Source organism: Muscardinus avellanarius (genome assembly GCF_963383645.1).
Source record: "Muscardinus avellanarius genome assembly, chromosome: 2".
In the NCBI taxonomy this organism is placed as follows: Eukaryota; Metazoa; Chordata; class Mammalia; order Rodentia; family Gliridae; genus Muscardinus; species Muscardinus avellanarius.
In genome coordinates this window covers 135441695-135457313 of record NC_137787.1, presented here as the reverse complement: position 1 = coordinate 135457313, position 15619 = coordinate 135441695, and the positions used below count along the sequence as shown (strand labels likewise).

The following is a 15619-nucleotide window of genomic DNA, read 5'->3' as shown; positions in this document are numbered from 1 at the left end:
TTTTTAAGTATTATTTCATAGTGGTACATATACAACTCTTCAAAATTCTATTTTATCAATCTATAATTAGTTATTTAGTAAGAAACCAGATCAAAAGTACATTTAAAACCTAGGTATACTACTCCTTTTGCTTTTCACAATTTACCAAATTAATCCCTTTATTATAAGAATGTTTTATTTTATATTATCTTATTTACATTTCTTTCTTAAGAATCAATACTCCTGTTTATTCAAATTGCATAAAATGAGATTATGATAGATAATTTTTCCTAAAGTCCTTGAAATATTTGTGAAAGCAACAAATAAAAATTTTATTAGAGATTCATAGTAGATTTTTTTCAGTCATAGCATTCTACATTTTGTACTATGAAATAACTCTTCTATGTTAATCCACCTTGGTCCCAAAACATTTTTCTTTTTTTAAAATGATAGCTATGGTTAGGAGTCCAGTGCCTTACCTATTAGGTTACCAGAAAAAACAAGAAAATAAAACAAAATAAGGTAAAATAAATTAAAATGACAGCTAAGATTCAAATTTATTTTACAAACACAAGCAAACTAACACTGTATTTGAATAAAGTCCTTTTTAACTTATTTATTTAAATTCAACCATCTAACTGAAGCAGTAATCCCCTCTTGGCAGACATGATTAAAATCATTTTGGGTGGTATTGTCATAAGGTTTATGACTACACATGGCACATCATGAGTAACTTCTTGACCTTTCTATGTGGCATTTATGAAGACTTTCTTTTTTTATACGAGTCCCAACTCTATCTCAACATCACTTCAAGTGGTTTTGGGAGTGCATGTCACTATAATTAGCTTATTCTTCACTACTGTTTATCCTATATTAGATCTACATTTTCCTCATTGCTGACTTACTCTGTAGTTTAAATGTCCTGCATTTTAATAAACTTCCGCTTCATTATGTTGGTTCACTCATTCTTTTGATTCATGTGAAGCACTCAGTATCCATTGCCCACTTTCTAGTAAAACTCCCAATTTGGGTATAAAAGCCCTTTTTTATTTTTAAAAAAATTACTTTTCAGAATGTTTACATATCAATATAATCAAACAGGAAATGTCCCTTTTCTTTTCAGAGACGAGCTGCTGATAATTTGAGAAGACATCACCAATATCAAGTAAGTTTTCCTTGCTTTATATCTTGAAATGTGCTTTAAAATAAAATCTAACCCCCTTCAGAACTGACTCAGGGAAGAAATGCTATGTATGTATTGACTGTCGATATTATTGTTCTAAAATGCCTCAGGAAGTTATGAGAAACCTGGTGAAGCGATACGTGGCAGCCATGATTCGAGATGCTAAAACCGAGGAAGGCCTGACTGAAGAGAACTTCAAGGTATCATTTTCATCTTCTTCCCAATGAGAGACAGAGCCCGTGGAATATGAAGCTAGGCATGGCACATCTAAAATCAGAGCTGGAAATGTAGCAGGCTTGTGTGCCTTCTGCTTTTTAAATTAAAAGTCCTATTGAGAGGCTTTAAAAAACAGCAAGTGGTAAAAATTTATTCTTAAAATAAAGTAATTTAAAACATTCTTAACCCAAAATGCCAAAGGGGACTTAACACAGAGGCAGAGAAAATCCAAGAGACTTGTGACATTCTGATTCCTTGATCCCAGCAAGCTCAGCTGAGTGAGCTTTAGTATTTGATAGTTCAGCCTGATTTCTATTATCTGAAATATTTAATGGCCAACACACTAACAATAAAGCCTTCTGGGTGTTCTCCACCACTCTGGCAGCAGGGAATTTAAGGTTTGAGTGTAACTGTAACTTATATCTTTGTCTTTTTATTTGAAAGCTTTAATTCTGATGAAGAAAATAAAATATAGAAAGTGTGATTTGGTGAAAAGTACATACATATACATATATATATATATATATATATATATATATATATATATATGTATGTATGTATGTATACGGCTGATGGCATATACCTGTAATCCCAGTACTTGGGAGGCTAAGATAGGAGGAACACAGGTTTTAGGACAGCTTCAGTAAATTAGCAAGACTCTCAACAACATAAAGATAACTTGTTTCAATAATAATAAATAAAATTTGCTGGAGATGTAGCTCAGAGATAGAATGCCCCTGAGTTCACTCTCCAGTCACACACACACACACACACACACACACACACACACACACACACACACACTACCCACACAACACACAATTATTTTGAATTCTGTATGAGTATTTAGAGATTTTGGAAGAATTTTTTTAATGTCAATAAGATCTTACAGACAAAAAAATATAAGATCATTACAGAGGAATCAGGTAATATGAGAAAGAGAATAAAGATAACTAGCCAGCTGGGTAGAAAGATAAATTGTAAATCTTAAAACATAGCTTGTAAATTGAGATCTAAAATGTTTTGGGCAACCCAAATCCCCAAATTATGAAGCTAAAGGATTTACATTGCGTGGGGAGACAGGTTGGAAGAAGAAAACCACAAAGAAGGCCAGTCAGGTTAAGACTGAATTCAATTCTCCAAAAAATAAGAAAATGGATGAATGGGAGAGCTGTCTGATGCAAGCAGTTTGTAGGGTTCAGAGGCTGATACAGTTGTTGCTGTAAGGTCCTCAACAAGGTACCAAACAATGGAAGGTAACTCCCAACTCTTGGAGGGATTGGTTCTACTTTGTGTCAGATATTCCTTTGGGCAGAAAAATCTGCAATATTATAAAATACATCCCTGCAAGTTCATGAAGGAGACTTTCCAGCAGATGAATATTTTGAAAGGAGTATTTAACACTGCAGTCCCAAAGAAAGCCCATGTCCGCAACTACACAGTGGTAGAAAGGAGAATTCTTCTTGTTTCTTTCTCTGTTGCCCTTGGAAAGATTTTGTGACTACAAAACTTTAGTAGGGAAATTAGTAGAAACCAACCATGAAACCAAGTGTCAGGGAGAGAGCTGGAACTTCTAAATAGACTCATAGAAGAACAGAATTCTAGTTCCTAAAAGGGAGTGGAAACATTTCAGACCTACATATGAAATTAGAAACTACTATTTCCTAATGCTTAAGTGACAACCTAATGTGTCGTTTTAAATTTCATTTAGGAGCTAAAGCAAGATATTTCTAGTTTCCGCTTCGAAGTTCTGGGGTTACTAAGAGGAAGCAAACTTTCTACCATACAGTCTGCAAATGCTACCAAGGAGTCTTCGAATTCAGCAGACTCTGACGATAAGAGTGATAACGAAGGTAATAGCAAGGACAAGAAAAAGAATTTCAGCCTTTTTGATTTAACCACTCTGATTCATCCAAGGTCAGCAGCAATTGCCTCCGAAAGACATAACATAAGCAATGGCTCCGCCCTGGTGGCGCAAGAGCCCCCAAGGGAGAAGCAGAGAAAAGTGAATTTTGTGGCCGATATCAAAAACTTCGGGTTATTTCATAGACGATCAAAACAAAACGCTGCTGAGCAAAATGCAAACCAAATCTTCTCTGTTTCAGAAGAAGTTGCTCGTCAACAGGCCGCAGGACCACTTGAGAGAAATATTCAACTGGAATCCCGAGGATTAGCTACACGGGGTGAGCTGAGCATTCCTGGTCTCAGTGAACAGTGTGTGTTAGTAGACCATAGAGAAAGAAACACGGACACACTGGGTTTACAGGTAGGCAAGAGAGTGTGTTCATTCAAGTCGGACAAGGTGGTGGTGGAGGACACTGTTCCTATAATACCAAAGGAGAAACATGCCAAGGACGAGGACTCCAGCATAGACTATGACTTGAGCCTCACAGACACGGTCACCCACGAGGATTATGTGACGACGAGATTGTGATACTGGAAGGAGGAGGCGTTTACCATACACATATATATTTTTCCCATAGCTCTCTGGGTGGGGGAAGATGTTTAAAATTAAATTAGCAAATGCTAACTTACACTTTATAGCATTTATCAGCCGTGGCATATTAACCTGTAACGTGTTTAAATAAGGCAAAGGCAATCAAGAACCCTTCTGTTTTGTAGCCTGCTTTTGCTTTCACCATTTGTTTTACAATTGTTTTGGTTAATAAACGCACCTTGTATTCTTGTACTGTTGCAATAACCCACGGAGAATTTTTAGCTTTTTCAATTAAAACAAATGCAATTTATTTCATGTTGTGGTTGATTTCTATAAAAATATGCTTTTATATGCAAAAAAATGGAGCTTTTGTAATTTGGGGGTAGGGCTCTCTAGAGATGATTATTCAAGGAAGACTTTTCACCCAGTGCCACAATTTTAATTTGAAACGCAATTACCAAATTCTTTATTTAGAAAATATAAATAGCGATATCACACAGTTAAAGAAAGCAAACAAGTCTTCCCCTGGGATCTTGATCAAACCCTTTCTTAACATGAAAGCCAGGTACATTTTGTAGTTCTAGGCTGCCACAGTGTCTCCTATCAGTAACTGAAAAGAAGTCCGAAATATGAGCGTCAATATGAGCCTTCGTGAATAACTGAATTTCAAAAATGTGTCAAAAGTTCTCAGATTAAAAATTAATAATAACAAATTAGAATAGCTTAAGTTATTAAAGCAATGTGATTGTATATGTATAGTATTCAGTTGGAAATGAATTCATGCTGACAATCTAAATCGAAGAAAAGTGGGATTCTAATATTTTTAATCACATAATACTGTTGTCAACGCAAAAGGAGTACATGAGCACACTCTTTCCTTTTCTTTCCCCTGGTGACTGATGAAATACATATCTTCAAAATTAAAATCATTCAAAACCATTTTTAACTTTCTGAAAAAACATAAATTCAGCATATAGTTTTCCCTGTACAGATATTTTTAATTCCTTGTTTCTTCTGTCATTTTCCAGGCAGTTTAACTTATATTACATTCATTAACTGAACTATTAAAAAGGGTAGTATTCACATCTGATATAAAATGTTACTGACAATTTCTTAAAGTTTATATTCTATTACTTGGGTCAACTTAAGGCGCCATGAACAGTTTCATCACCAAACGCAATTAGCATTTATTTCAAATTCATATAAAAATGTTGAGTTCGTTTTCTTTCAAAAATTACCTATGTGGACTGGAGAAATTTTGCAAGTTAGCAAAAATTACATATTATACTATAAGCTCAGTTTCTGATTACCATACATAAAAAATGGAGAATAAGAGCAGTAGTAATGCCAGCCACTGTCTGTGCCATATTTACTTAACTAGCTATTGTTCTCCTTATCATTTTATAGATGAGAAAACATACTAATCTGTTAAGGTAACACAGCAGTAATAGAGGGACAATGTGTCCTTCAAGGCCATGCTTTTAACATCTACAGCACTGCTTCTCAAAACAAACAGACAAGAAAAACACATGGAAATAGAGTTCAATATTGCTGATTCTGAAATCTTATGTACTTTTAGATAGAATGAATTTGGTGAGCCCCCATAAACCTATGTCCTTTCTTTAAATCAAAAGATATACACCAAATCAAAGATGTGCTATATTTGATTCTTAAGAAGCAATTACATGATCGAAGTTAGAAGACTCAAAAAACCTGCAATGTAGAATCTCAGATATTGGTGTGAAATCCTAAATATTAGTTTTCAGAAAAGCCAGAGGTGCTGAACTCCTGCTCACTCTTAAATCTCCTTTGTCTTGGGGATTTAGGAAAGGGCTGGATAGATTCTGTGGAACTCAGGCCTAATGCATGTACCTATACCTTCATTCACACCTTTATTTCAAGGACATCAAGACAGAGTAAACCCAGGGACTACTGAAATATCCCAATACCCCAATTTTCCTGAGCCAAACATTTGGCAATGGGGGATTTTAAGATTTGTTTTTAGTATGGGGGATATTTTTATTGGCCCTCTACTGTGTGTGTGTGTGTGTGTGTGTGTGTGTGTGTGTGTGTTTGTGTTTTCAAAATAAAAATCTTATATATCACCATTATACATACTTTATCAAAACTTAATTTTAAATTCCCTCTGTCCTTTAAACAACACAAACAGCAAGAAAAGCAAGAAAAATTGTCTTCTCTAGGAGCTTATTTATAACAGGGGTTGGGATGCTAATGCTCTGCAGGTGAGCGCGGTGATTGTAGAGGTATTTATGTAGAACAGGTAACACCCTCCTTTTCAGCGTCCCAGAAATGATCATTTTCACAACCCTCAGATGTCACTTACAGATGTTTTTATGAACACAAAGTATTGGATACTGTTAGTACCAGATGTCCTAGAATCAAATATTATTCTAAATATATAGTGAAGCTATATAGCATTAATAAAGATGAACAGTATGGATACAGTAAAAAAGCCAAAACAATAGTGGAGTGCAGACAAAGAGAAGTGTTTAAGTCAAGCATGGTGATGCACACCTGTAATGCTGGTACCTGGAGGCTGAGACAGGAGGATCACAAGTTTGAGTCCAGCATCAGTAATTTAGTGAGACTCTCAGTAACCTAGTGAGACCCTGTCTTAAGCCACATATACAAAGACCCCCCAAAAAAAGTAATTTAAATAAAAATTACTGGGAGTGTGACTTGGACATCAAATGTCCCTGGGTTCAGTCTCCAGTACCACACACACAAAAAAAGGAAGTGTTTCTTTAAAGATGTTCATTGTGTAAATTGGGGTTTGTTTTTATCTCTACTCATATCCCTATACATAGAAATTCCTAACACTAAAGACAAGCTTAAAATCACTTTCCATTTGTATAAATAACATTTCTTAAATTTTATGCCCTCTCAATCATACATTTTTTTCTAATTTTAATTTTTGGTAGAGTATCTTATAACTGTGGATAAACTTTAATGGACTTGAGATTAATTTTACAAAACTACATTTATCACAGGTATGTTTGGGAAGCCCTATTTATTAAAAAGTATGATTTAAAGATGTACCTCAACATTTGTGATAATGCTTTCCTGAAAATTTCTGTGTAAATAAATCTATTTTAACTTAAGTATGAAAACTGGCTATATAAAATGGTGGCGAATTATTTCATACAATAATATTTTTCAAAGTTATAACCATTCTCAAAATTCATCTGTTTTATAAGTTGTATATTTGTACATACAATTTTCTTAAATTAGGTATTTTATTAACTGGCTGGAAATTAAAATAGTGAAAAAACATCCTCACAGTCTTGCTTTGACATGGATATCAACTTGACATACTTCAGTGATCAAACACGCGAATGCAGTCCATAAAATTTTTTGAATTACCTTTAGGGAGTAATAACATAAACTGAAAATAAGTCAGCAGTAAAGGTAGAACATATTCTTAAAGAAGCAAAGTTAATTTTTCAGTAAGCATGGAGGTAATTCTGGTAACAATGGTGTAACAATGTATTCTTCTGACACACAATAATCCTAAATAATTCTAGGATCTTTTTTCGAGTGAATGATTGTCTAGTCCCATCATTACATTGAAATGCAAGCTCAAAGACCAGCATTCTTACTCCCTGTGTTTTGTGTTTGCAGCAGCATCTTCTCCAGTGTGGATAGCTGCCTTTTATGCTCAGCAGAAAAAAAAAAATCAGCCTAGCCAGCCACATGTGGTGACACATGTTTGTAATCCTGGTACTTGGGAGGCTGAGAGAGGAAGATCGCAGGTTCGTGGCCAGCCTCAGCAACTTAATAAGACCCTGTTTCAAAATAAAATATAATACAGAGATGTGGGGGTAGTTCAGAAGTAGAATTTTCCTGGTTCATTCTCTAGTGCCACATAAATAAATAAATAAATAAATAAATAAATAAATAAATAAATACATACATACATACATACATACATACATACATACATACAAGCATACATACATACATAAAGTCTACCTAAAAAACCCTCACAATCTCTGTAAATAGGCTTACAATGACTCACATTTCAAAATGTCCAGCCAGGAGTGGGAGTGGTAGCAAACAGTATTTGGGAGGCTGAGATCAGAGGATCGCAGGTTCAAAGCCAGCCTCAGCAACTTACTGAGGTTCTTTACAAATTAGTGAGACCCTATTTCTAAATAAAAAAATAAAAATAGGGCTGAGGGTGTAGCTTGGAGGTAGAATTATTCAGGATTCAATCCCCAGTACCACAGTATATATTCAAAACGTCCAACTATCTGAATACATTATACAATTCTAATTTTTTTTTCCAAGGTACTGGGAATGAAACCCAGAGGTATTCACCTCTGAGCTACAGCCCCAGCTCCATTTTTTATTCTTTATTTTAAAATAGGGTCTCACAAAGTTGCAAAAGGGCCTCACTAAGTAAGTGGTGCTGTCCATGAACTGTGATTCTCCTGTCTCCATCTCCCAAATGCTGGGAATACAAGCATGCACCACCATACCAGGCTTGTAATTTTTTTATATACCTAATTTTTCTTTATTTAGGTTCTCCAAAATTCAGATATACTAATGAACATAGAATACAGAAATGTAATTATCTTTGGAAGCCTTTTAAATTCAACTTCAGAAATATTTTTCTAATGATTTCACAATGAAAACATTTTGTTCAAGTAATATTATCAATGTATTGCTTTAAAATTGTGTACCATATTAAACAAATTCTCTATAGACAATTTAGGAAACTAAGGCTCAGGAGATTTAAGAGTATGCAAATGTATCCAAGCTGCTTTAGAGCTTAACCAACAATTAAAAAAAAAAAACTCTCCATCTAGATATTTGGTCAGAAATGAATTTGGGGGAGGGATTTTGTCACTTTATCCCCTCTCCTTAAGTAGAAGATACCTATTGTTGCCAGACTGGCCATAATTAATATCATTTTACTTTTTCTTTTTCAACAAAGTTGTATTAAGTTTTTTGTTGGTTTGGTTGGTTTTTGGTGTGTGTGTGTGTGTGTGTGTGTGTGTGTGTGTGTGTGTGTGTGTCCGTGTCCTGGGAATAGAACCTCTGAGCCACATTCCCAGATCTTTTTATATTTTGCCTTGAAACAGAGCATCACTAGCTTGCGGAGAGTCTTTCTTTGTTGCATCCTAGAACCTGTTCTCCTCCTATCTCTCAGTTTCCCAAGTGCTGGGATTATAAACATGCATAAGCAAGTCAAGTTCAACAGATTTAAACAAAAAAAGCTCTTTTTTTTTCCCTAAAACTACATTGTTTATTTTTTAATTCAGATGTAGATTTTGTGATAATCTCATATGCACACTGGTGACAATAAAGTGCTATAAGAAAAAGATAATAAAGCTGGGCCTGGTGTTACACACCTGTAATCCCAGTACTGAGGAGGCCAAGACAGGAGGATCGCAAGTTCAAGGACAGACTCAGTAAGTAGTAAGACTCTCATCAACCTAGTGAGATCCTGTTTCAAACTAAGAATAAAGCCTAGTATGGCAGTGCATGCTGTTAATTCCTGTACTTGAAAGGCTAGAACAGGAGGATCACAGGTTCGAGGACAGTCTCAGAAAATAGTGAGACTCTCATAAACTTAGTGAGACCCTGTTTCCAAATAAGAAATAAAATTGGGCTGGGGTGTTGCTCGAAGGTAGAATGCCTCTGGGTTCAACCCCCGTACCTTCCCCCAAAAATTAGTTTTACATTTTACTTTACTTTTTTACTATGGCTACTAGAAAACTGAAAACTTTGGAAAGATTGCAGCAGTTGTATTTGCAATGCGCTTCTGTCGGACAGTGCTGCTCTGGAATATTTTTATTTGTTCTTCTTGGCTTATGTATTTCCACCATTTGAAATTCACAGGTTAAACTATGTATTTTAACTACTAAAATTATTAATGTGGCTTGATTAAAACCTCTAGTATCTCCTTGGTTCCCAGTGTCCTAATTAAATTACTGCCAGCAATTTGCTAGTTTTCCATGTTTCCCCTTGTCTTTACAAATGTACTAATATATAAACATATATGCATATGCATATTTATATATACACATATTATGGTTTTGTTATTGTTTTACTAAGATTTGGATCATGCTATACCTATAACTTGGTCATTTTTTTTCATCTAACATGTATCATGGAACCTTTTTGAAAAAAAAAACTTAAGCTATTAGAATCCATTCAAAGAAATGCCTTCACTTTTACCTATTGAAATATATTTACATCCTTTTTTTTCTTTTGTGATTCTAGAGGTGGAACTCAGGGACATTTTACCTCCGAGCTACACCTCTGGCCCTCTTTTATTCTTTACTTTCAACCAGGGTCTCACTAAATTGGAAAGGGTCTCACTCATTCGCTGAGGCTGGGCATGATGAACCACAATCCTCCTGTCTCAGCCTCTCACGTGCTGGAATTACAAGTATGAGCCACCATACCCCGCCACAGTCTATTTTTGACAATACTATGGAAAAACTTTCTACTGGTGAACACACAATGTTTTTAAGTGATGAGGAAGTACTTGGTAGACACTAAGGTATTTCTCAAAAGAAAATATGCTCATTTAAAATCCTACAGGAAAGCAGGGTGTGGTGGCACACTCTTGTAATTCCAGCATTTGGGAGGCTGAGACAGGAGGATCACGGTTCTTGGACAGCCTCGGCTACTACTGAAGCCCTTTGTAACTCAGTAAGACCCGGGTTAAAAATAAAGAATAAAAAATAGGGCTGGGATGTAGCTCAGAGTAGAATGACCCTGGGTTCCATCCCCAGTACTAGACAAAAATATTAAAAAATAAATAAAATCCTGCAGGATTTGTAAACAGATACATGACCCCATTTTTCCTGGGATAGCATATCAATTCTATAGCATGATTCTCATACAGTGGCCCCAGTTCATGGTACTAGAATTATTTCTCAGAATTGTTCACACTAAACTCCCACCATTCTGGATTTCTTTTAGCTATTTAGGTTGTGTATGTGGTACTGGGAATAGGACCCAGGGACAATCTACCTCTGAGCTATACCCCAGCCCTATTTTATTACATTTTTATTTTGAAACAAGGTCTAAGTTGTAAAGGACCTCATGTTGCTGAGGGTGGCCTCAAGCCTGGAATGCAATTCTTCTGTTTCAACCTCCCAAGTGCTGGGATTACAAGTTTGTACCACCATACCCAACGCTATTGAAGATTTGATATTTCAAATTTTTTCAACATTTGTAAACACTATCCTTTTCGCCTTAAATAAGAATAGTAAATTTTTATTACTGATAGGATTTTAAGACAGGATTTTAATTAATTCTAAAGGACTTATGGTTTCTTTTAGGTGTAATTGTTTTTATCAAATGCTTTCTCTTAAAGATTCTGTAAGCCTGCCATTAATGATCCAGGAATCTCACTCTGGGGATAAAAGTGACTTGCTTTGGCATGCATTTAGGGCACCAATGTGTTTTGAGAGGTTTACTTAACTCCCAAGAAATAATGAGTTATGCTGGTTCTGCGTGGTGCATGGAAATGTCCAGTGGTCTAAGGGAAGATCAGAAGCTGTATCTTTTCACAACTGTTTTAGGGTGACTTCTAGTAGAATTCCTCACCTCTGTAAAGCTCAGTTGATGGTATTTACATTTCTGGATGAAAATATCCCTATGGAACTATGCTAAACCACTTTTCTAAAGTTAGAAGTACCAAACAATTAGAAATGTGAACATGTGGAAAAATAAGGCACCATAAAATGTTCATCAGCTATTTTTCCATTCTCTTCTTTAAATTAAACATAAAATATGCTTGAAGAATTGTGAATTCAAATACAACTGAAATAAATAATACAAAATATCTCATGTATCATTTACCTATTCCCCCCAGCGGGAATAGGTAAATTTTATAACTGTAGTACATAAATCACAGGATAATGATATGGATATATCAATTATAATTCATATATCTGATTTACACCCACAGCTTTCCTTGTACTTGTGCAGGAGCTGTGAGTGTTTAGTTTTATACAATTTTAACATGTGTACTTTGCGTACCCACAACTATCATTAAGATGCTGAAGCTGGCCTCTACACAACCGTACTTAAAATACAGAAACTTTCTATCACCAAAAAAATCCCTGGTATTGTTCTCTTATAACCATACACATTTCCTGTTCCATATCCCCTTCCTTCCAACTCCAAAGGCTGATCTGTCTCAATTTTTAGAATTTTGTCTTTTTAAAACAAAATGTTTGTCAATGTTATTTAAATGGAATTTTATACTCTGAACTTTATGGAGATTTGTGTTTTCACTCAATAAAATTCTCTGAAGACTCATCCACATTATTAAATATATCAATAATTCATTCCCTTTTATTGCTGAGAATGACACCATGGTGTGAATATAATTTAGTTTGTTTAACTCTTCACCCATTGAAGCATCTCTGGAGTGTTTCCAGTATTTTACTCTTACCAATGAAGATGCTATAAGAATTCATGTGCAGGTTACTATGTGAATATATGTCTGATTTCCTTGGGATGAATGTCCAGGATTATAGTTTATGGATACTATCTAAATGAATGCTTAGTTTTTTTTTGTTTGTTTGATTAATTGATTTATTATTAGAATGCTTAGTTTTGCAAGAAATGTGCTATACCATTTTTCATGCTTACCAACAACATATACATAATTTTCTTTGTATTCTTCTTGTATTTGCTGTCATGATCCATTTTTGCTTTGCTCATTCTGATAGGTACATAATTTTTATTGTTTTACTTTGCATTTTACTGACAGATAATCAGTTTAAATAATATGTCTTGTGCTTATTCACTCTTTGTATACCATCTTCATTAAATGTCTATTCATATCTTTTGTATACTTCTTAATCAGACTGTTTATTATGTGTTAGCTTGGTTTTTTAATGCTGGCTTTTGCAATATTATGAATACTCATAGTTGTGATGCATGTGTTTTGCAAATAATTTCTCTCCCAGTCTGTAACTTGTGATTTCATTATGTAAACAGAGACTTTCAGAAAAGCAGAATTTTAAATTTTTGGCTACCTATAGTTTTTCAATATTACTTTCTATGAGAATTCTGAGCAACTCTTTGCCTGGGCCTACATCATAAAGATTTCCTCCTGACTTTTCTCTAAAACTTTTATAATTATTTGTTTAGATCTATTTTTTCTCTTTTTTTCTCATGTGTAGTTTAAGTACAACGAAAACAGATTTACAAAAGGTAAGTTGTTTTGAGAAATAGAATCACACACATATATAACAAGGAAATAATGAGGAGGTTGGCAGGTGAGCATGCAGGTAGCAGTGAAATTGGAGTTACAAGAAGAAAGGTAAATCAGCTTTTAGATAAAAACTGACCCAATTACAAAATTAGACCCAGACATTTTTGATGTTTGAAAAAAATACTCAAGTAATTTTTTAATTCCATTTTGCTTCTTCCTGAACTAGAGGGAGAGGCAATAAAATTGCAGAAAACAAAACAAAAAGGCCTGTGCAGAGAGGCATGAATACAAAAATAAATAAATAAACTTTAAATGCAGTGTTTAACATTTGAATCTTAAATATTCCCCCAAAGCCCATATGGAAAGAGTGGAGCTATGGAGAGATGATGGGACCCTCAGGATGAGGGGGCCAGTGGAAGGAAGTTAGGTACCCGGAGGCATGCCTTGGATGGATATTGTGACCCCCAAGACTTCTACCTTTGCTTCCTGACTCCCAGAGCTGAGCAGCTTCACTCACTCATGCACTCTCCCAGCCATGGTATCCTGCCTTGCCACAGTTCCTCAAACAACAGAACCAACTACTACAGATCTCTGAAATAATAAACCAAAGTAAACCTTTTCTTCTTTTACAAAGACTTCATCAGGTTACTTTTTCACAGCAACAGAAAGCTTACTAGTATGACAACTCTCTTTAATCGCTGTTGGAAAAAGTCCTGGATTACTGAAATGTAATATGACTACCTATATTTTCAAGAATTATTACAAGCTGGTATGTAGGTACCATTGAAACAAGCAGTCATTCTTTTAAAAGACTTTTCTTTGATTTTGACAGTTTTCAACTGCAACAAAAGGAAAGATCAGCTTGAGTTAAAAAGTGAAGCAATATAATTCATTAGTTTAAACTAAGGTATAATGAAATCCTAATCATAGGAGAAAGTCGGGTGTGGTGGTAACTTGGGAAGGCTGACACAGGAGGAGCACAGATTTGAGGACAGTTCCACAATTTAACAAGGTTCAGCAAACTAGAAAGACCTTATTTAAAAAATTTTTAAAGAGGAATTGAGGTATAACCTGGAGGTAGTACGTATCTGGGTTCAATTTCCAGTACCTAAAACATAAAATTTAAAAAAGCATATGAGAATTTACACAGACCATCAAACAAAACAATTTAGTATACAATAAATATATAGCCATCTAATGATGAAGCTATAAAATTGGTCAAAATCACTTCTTTTTTCTAGAAAGAAAATGATCTATAATATCTACAAAAATATGAACTAGAATTTTGGCCTAGTCATTATGAGACAGCATATCAAAACATTTTGACTCTCTGAAAGAAATGTGGCAATTGTTTCATCAACAGAAACAATTGGAATATTTACCTAAAAACAAAGCAGCCACTTTTTCCAAAGCACAATGTTGGAAATTGTAACTCAATTTGTACGAAGATCTTACATGGTCTGTAAGATGATGATCTAATTTATCTTTCACTCTGTATCATTTAATATTTTATTCCCCAATTAACGATTTGTCTCTATGCAACATAATAGAGATAGAGAGATGGAGAAAATGCCCACAGAGTTAAGTCTGTAAGAGATCAGAATCATAGTGTTGTTCTTCATACAGCTGGACTAAATAGTTTGTAGACTGCATTTCTTTGTCCTTAGCATCCACCAAGCAATGTAACAATCTATTTTGTTAGACGAGGTATATGTTTTCATTTACTTTGAGGTGGAATATTATAAATATCGGCCAATATTATAAATTCTCAGGACAAGAATAAATTATTTGGTGATATATTGATCAATTAGAACCTTCCTATTTTTCACTCTGCAACCTGGTAAGTTGCTCTTTTAAATACGCTTTCATTCACAGTGATTAAACTTACATTTTGTGACAGGCGTTATAACACACGCTGACAACAAAATAATACAATAAAAAAGTTATTAGACTGAAAAGAGGTTAAGTCTCTGGAAAAAAAAATATGATAAGCATGCTGACTCTGGGGACAATGTAGATGGAGTATCTAGGCTCGGACTAGTTACAGAGAATGAGAGATGTCTATGTCATACCCTAATGAGGAGCGATAGTTATTCAGAAATTAATCCTTGCCCTCGGCATAATTGGGTGTCATTAAAGAATTTCATGTAGGAGTTGGTCATGACATCATTCTATTGAAGAACAGATGGATAGTTGTAGAAATCATCACACTTGAACTACAAAATTAAAGAGAAATGAGTTCTTATAACTCTGAAAATAAATTTTTGTAGGAATTTACTCATTGTTTTTGAATAATTTAATTCTCAATCAGCAGATAATAAATGGAGAATAATTTTTCTATGGCAAGCTAAGTAAATAAATTTTTATGTAGTTCTATATTTAATATTTAAAATTAATGTTTTATATTTAATTGCAAAATTTCTGACCATTCTTAATCATCTGAAGTGTTCTTATTGTTTTATTGAGATTTACCATATGATTCTCTCACCTTAAAAAATTCAATGTTATTTTACTATATTGTTAGGTATATATGATCATCATCACCTCGATTCTACATTTTCATTGTCTCAGAAAGGACTCCAATACCCTTAGT

General features: G+C 34.4%; 1 protein-coding gene across 6 annotated transcripts in view; it reads left to right on the top strand.

Annotated features, from left to right (window-relative positions):
• The window catches only part of TRPC4 (transient receptor potential cation channel subfamily C member 4), a gene marked incomplete at both ends in the record, with an annotated part of 155934 nt that extends 152122 nt beyond the window's left edge, over positions 1–3812 (top strand). For 3 of the 6 annotated variants that reach the window (XM_080719988.1, XM_080719984.1, XM_080719983.1), the window contains 3 exons: positions 1103–1144; positions 1273–1362; positions 3090–3812. In XM_080719988.1, the coding sequence (XP_080576114.1) occupies positions 1103–1144; positions 1273–1362; positions 3090–3812 (855 nt within the window). The remainder of the gene's footprint in view (positions 1–1102; positions 1145–1272; positions 1363–3089) is intronic. The other 3 variants (XM_080719987.1, XM_080719985.1, XM_080719986.1) reach the window with 2 other exon arrangements.
• Between the last annotated feature and the right edge of the window lie 11807 nt (positions 3813–15619).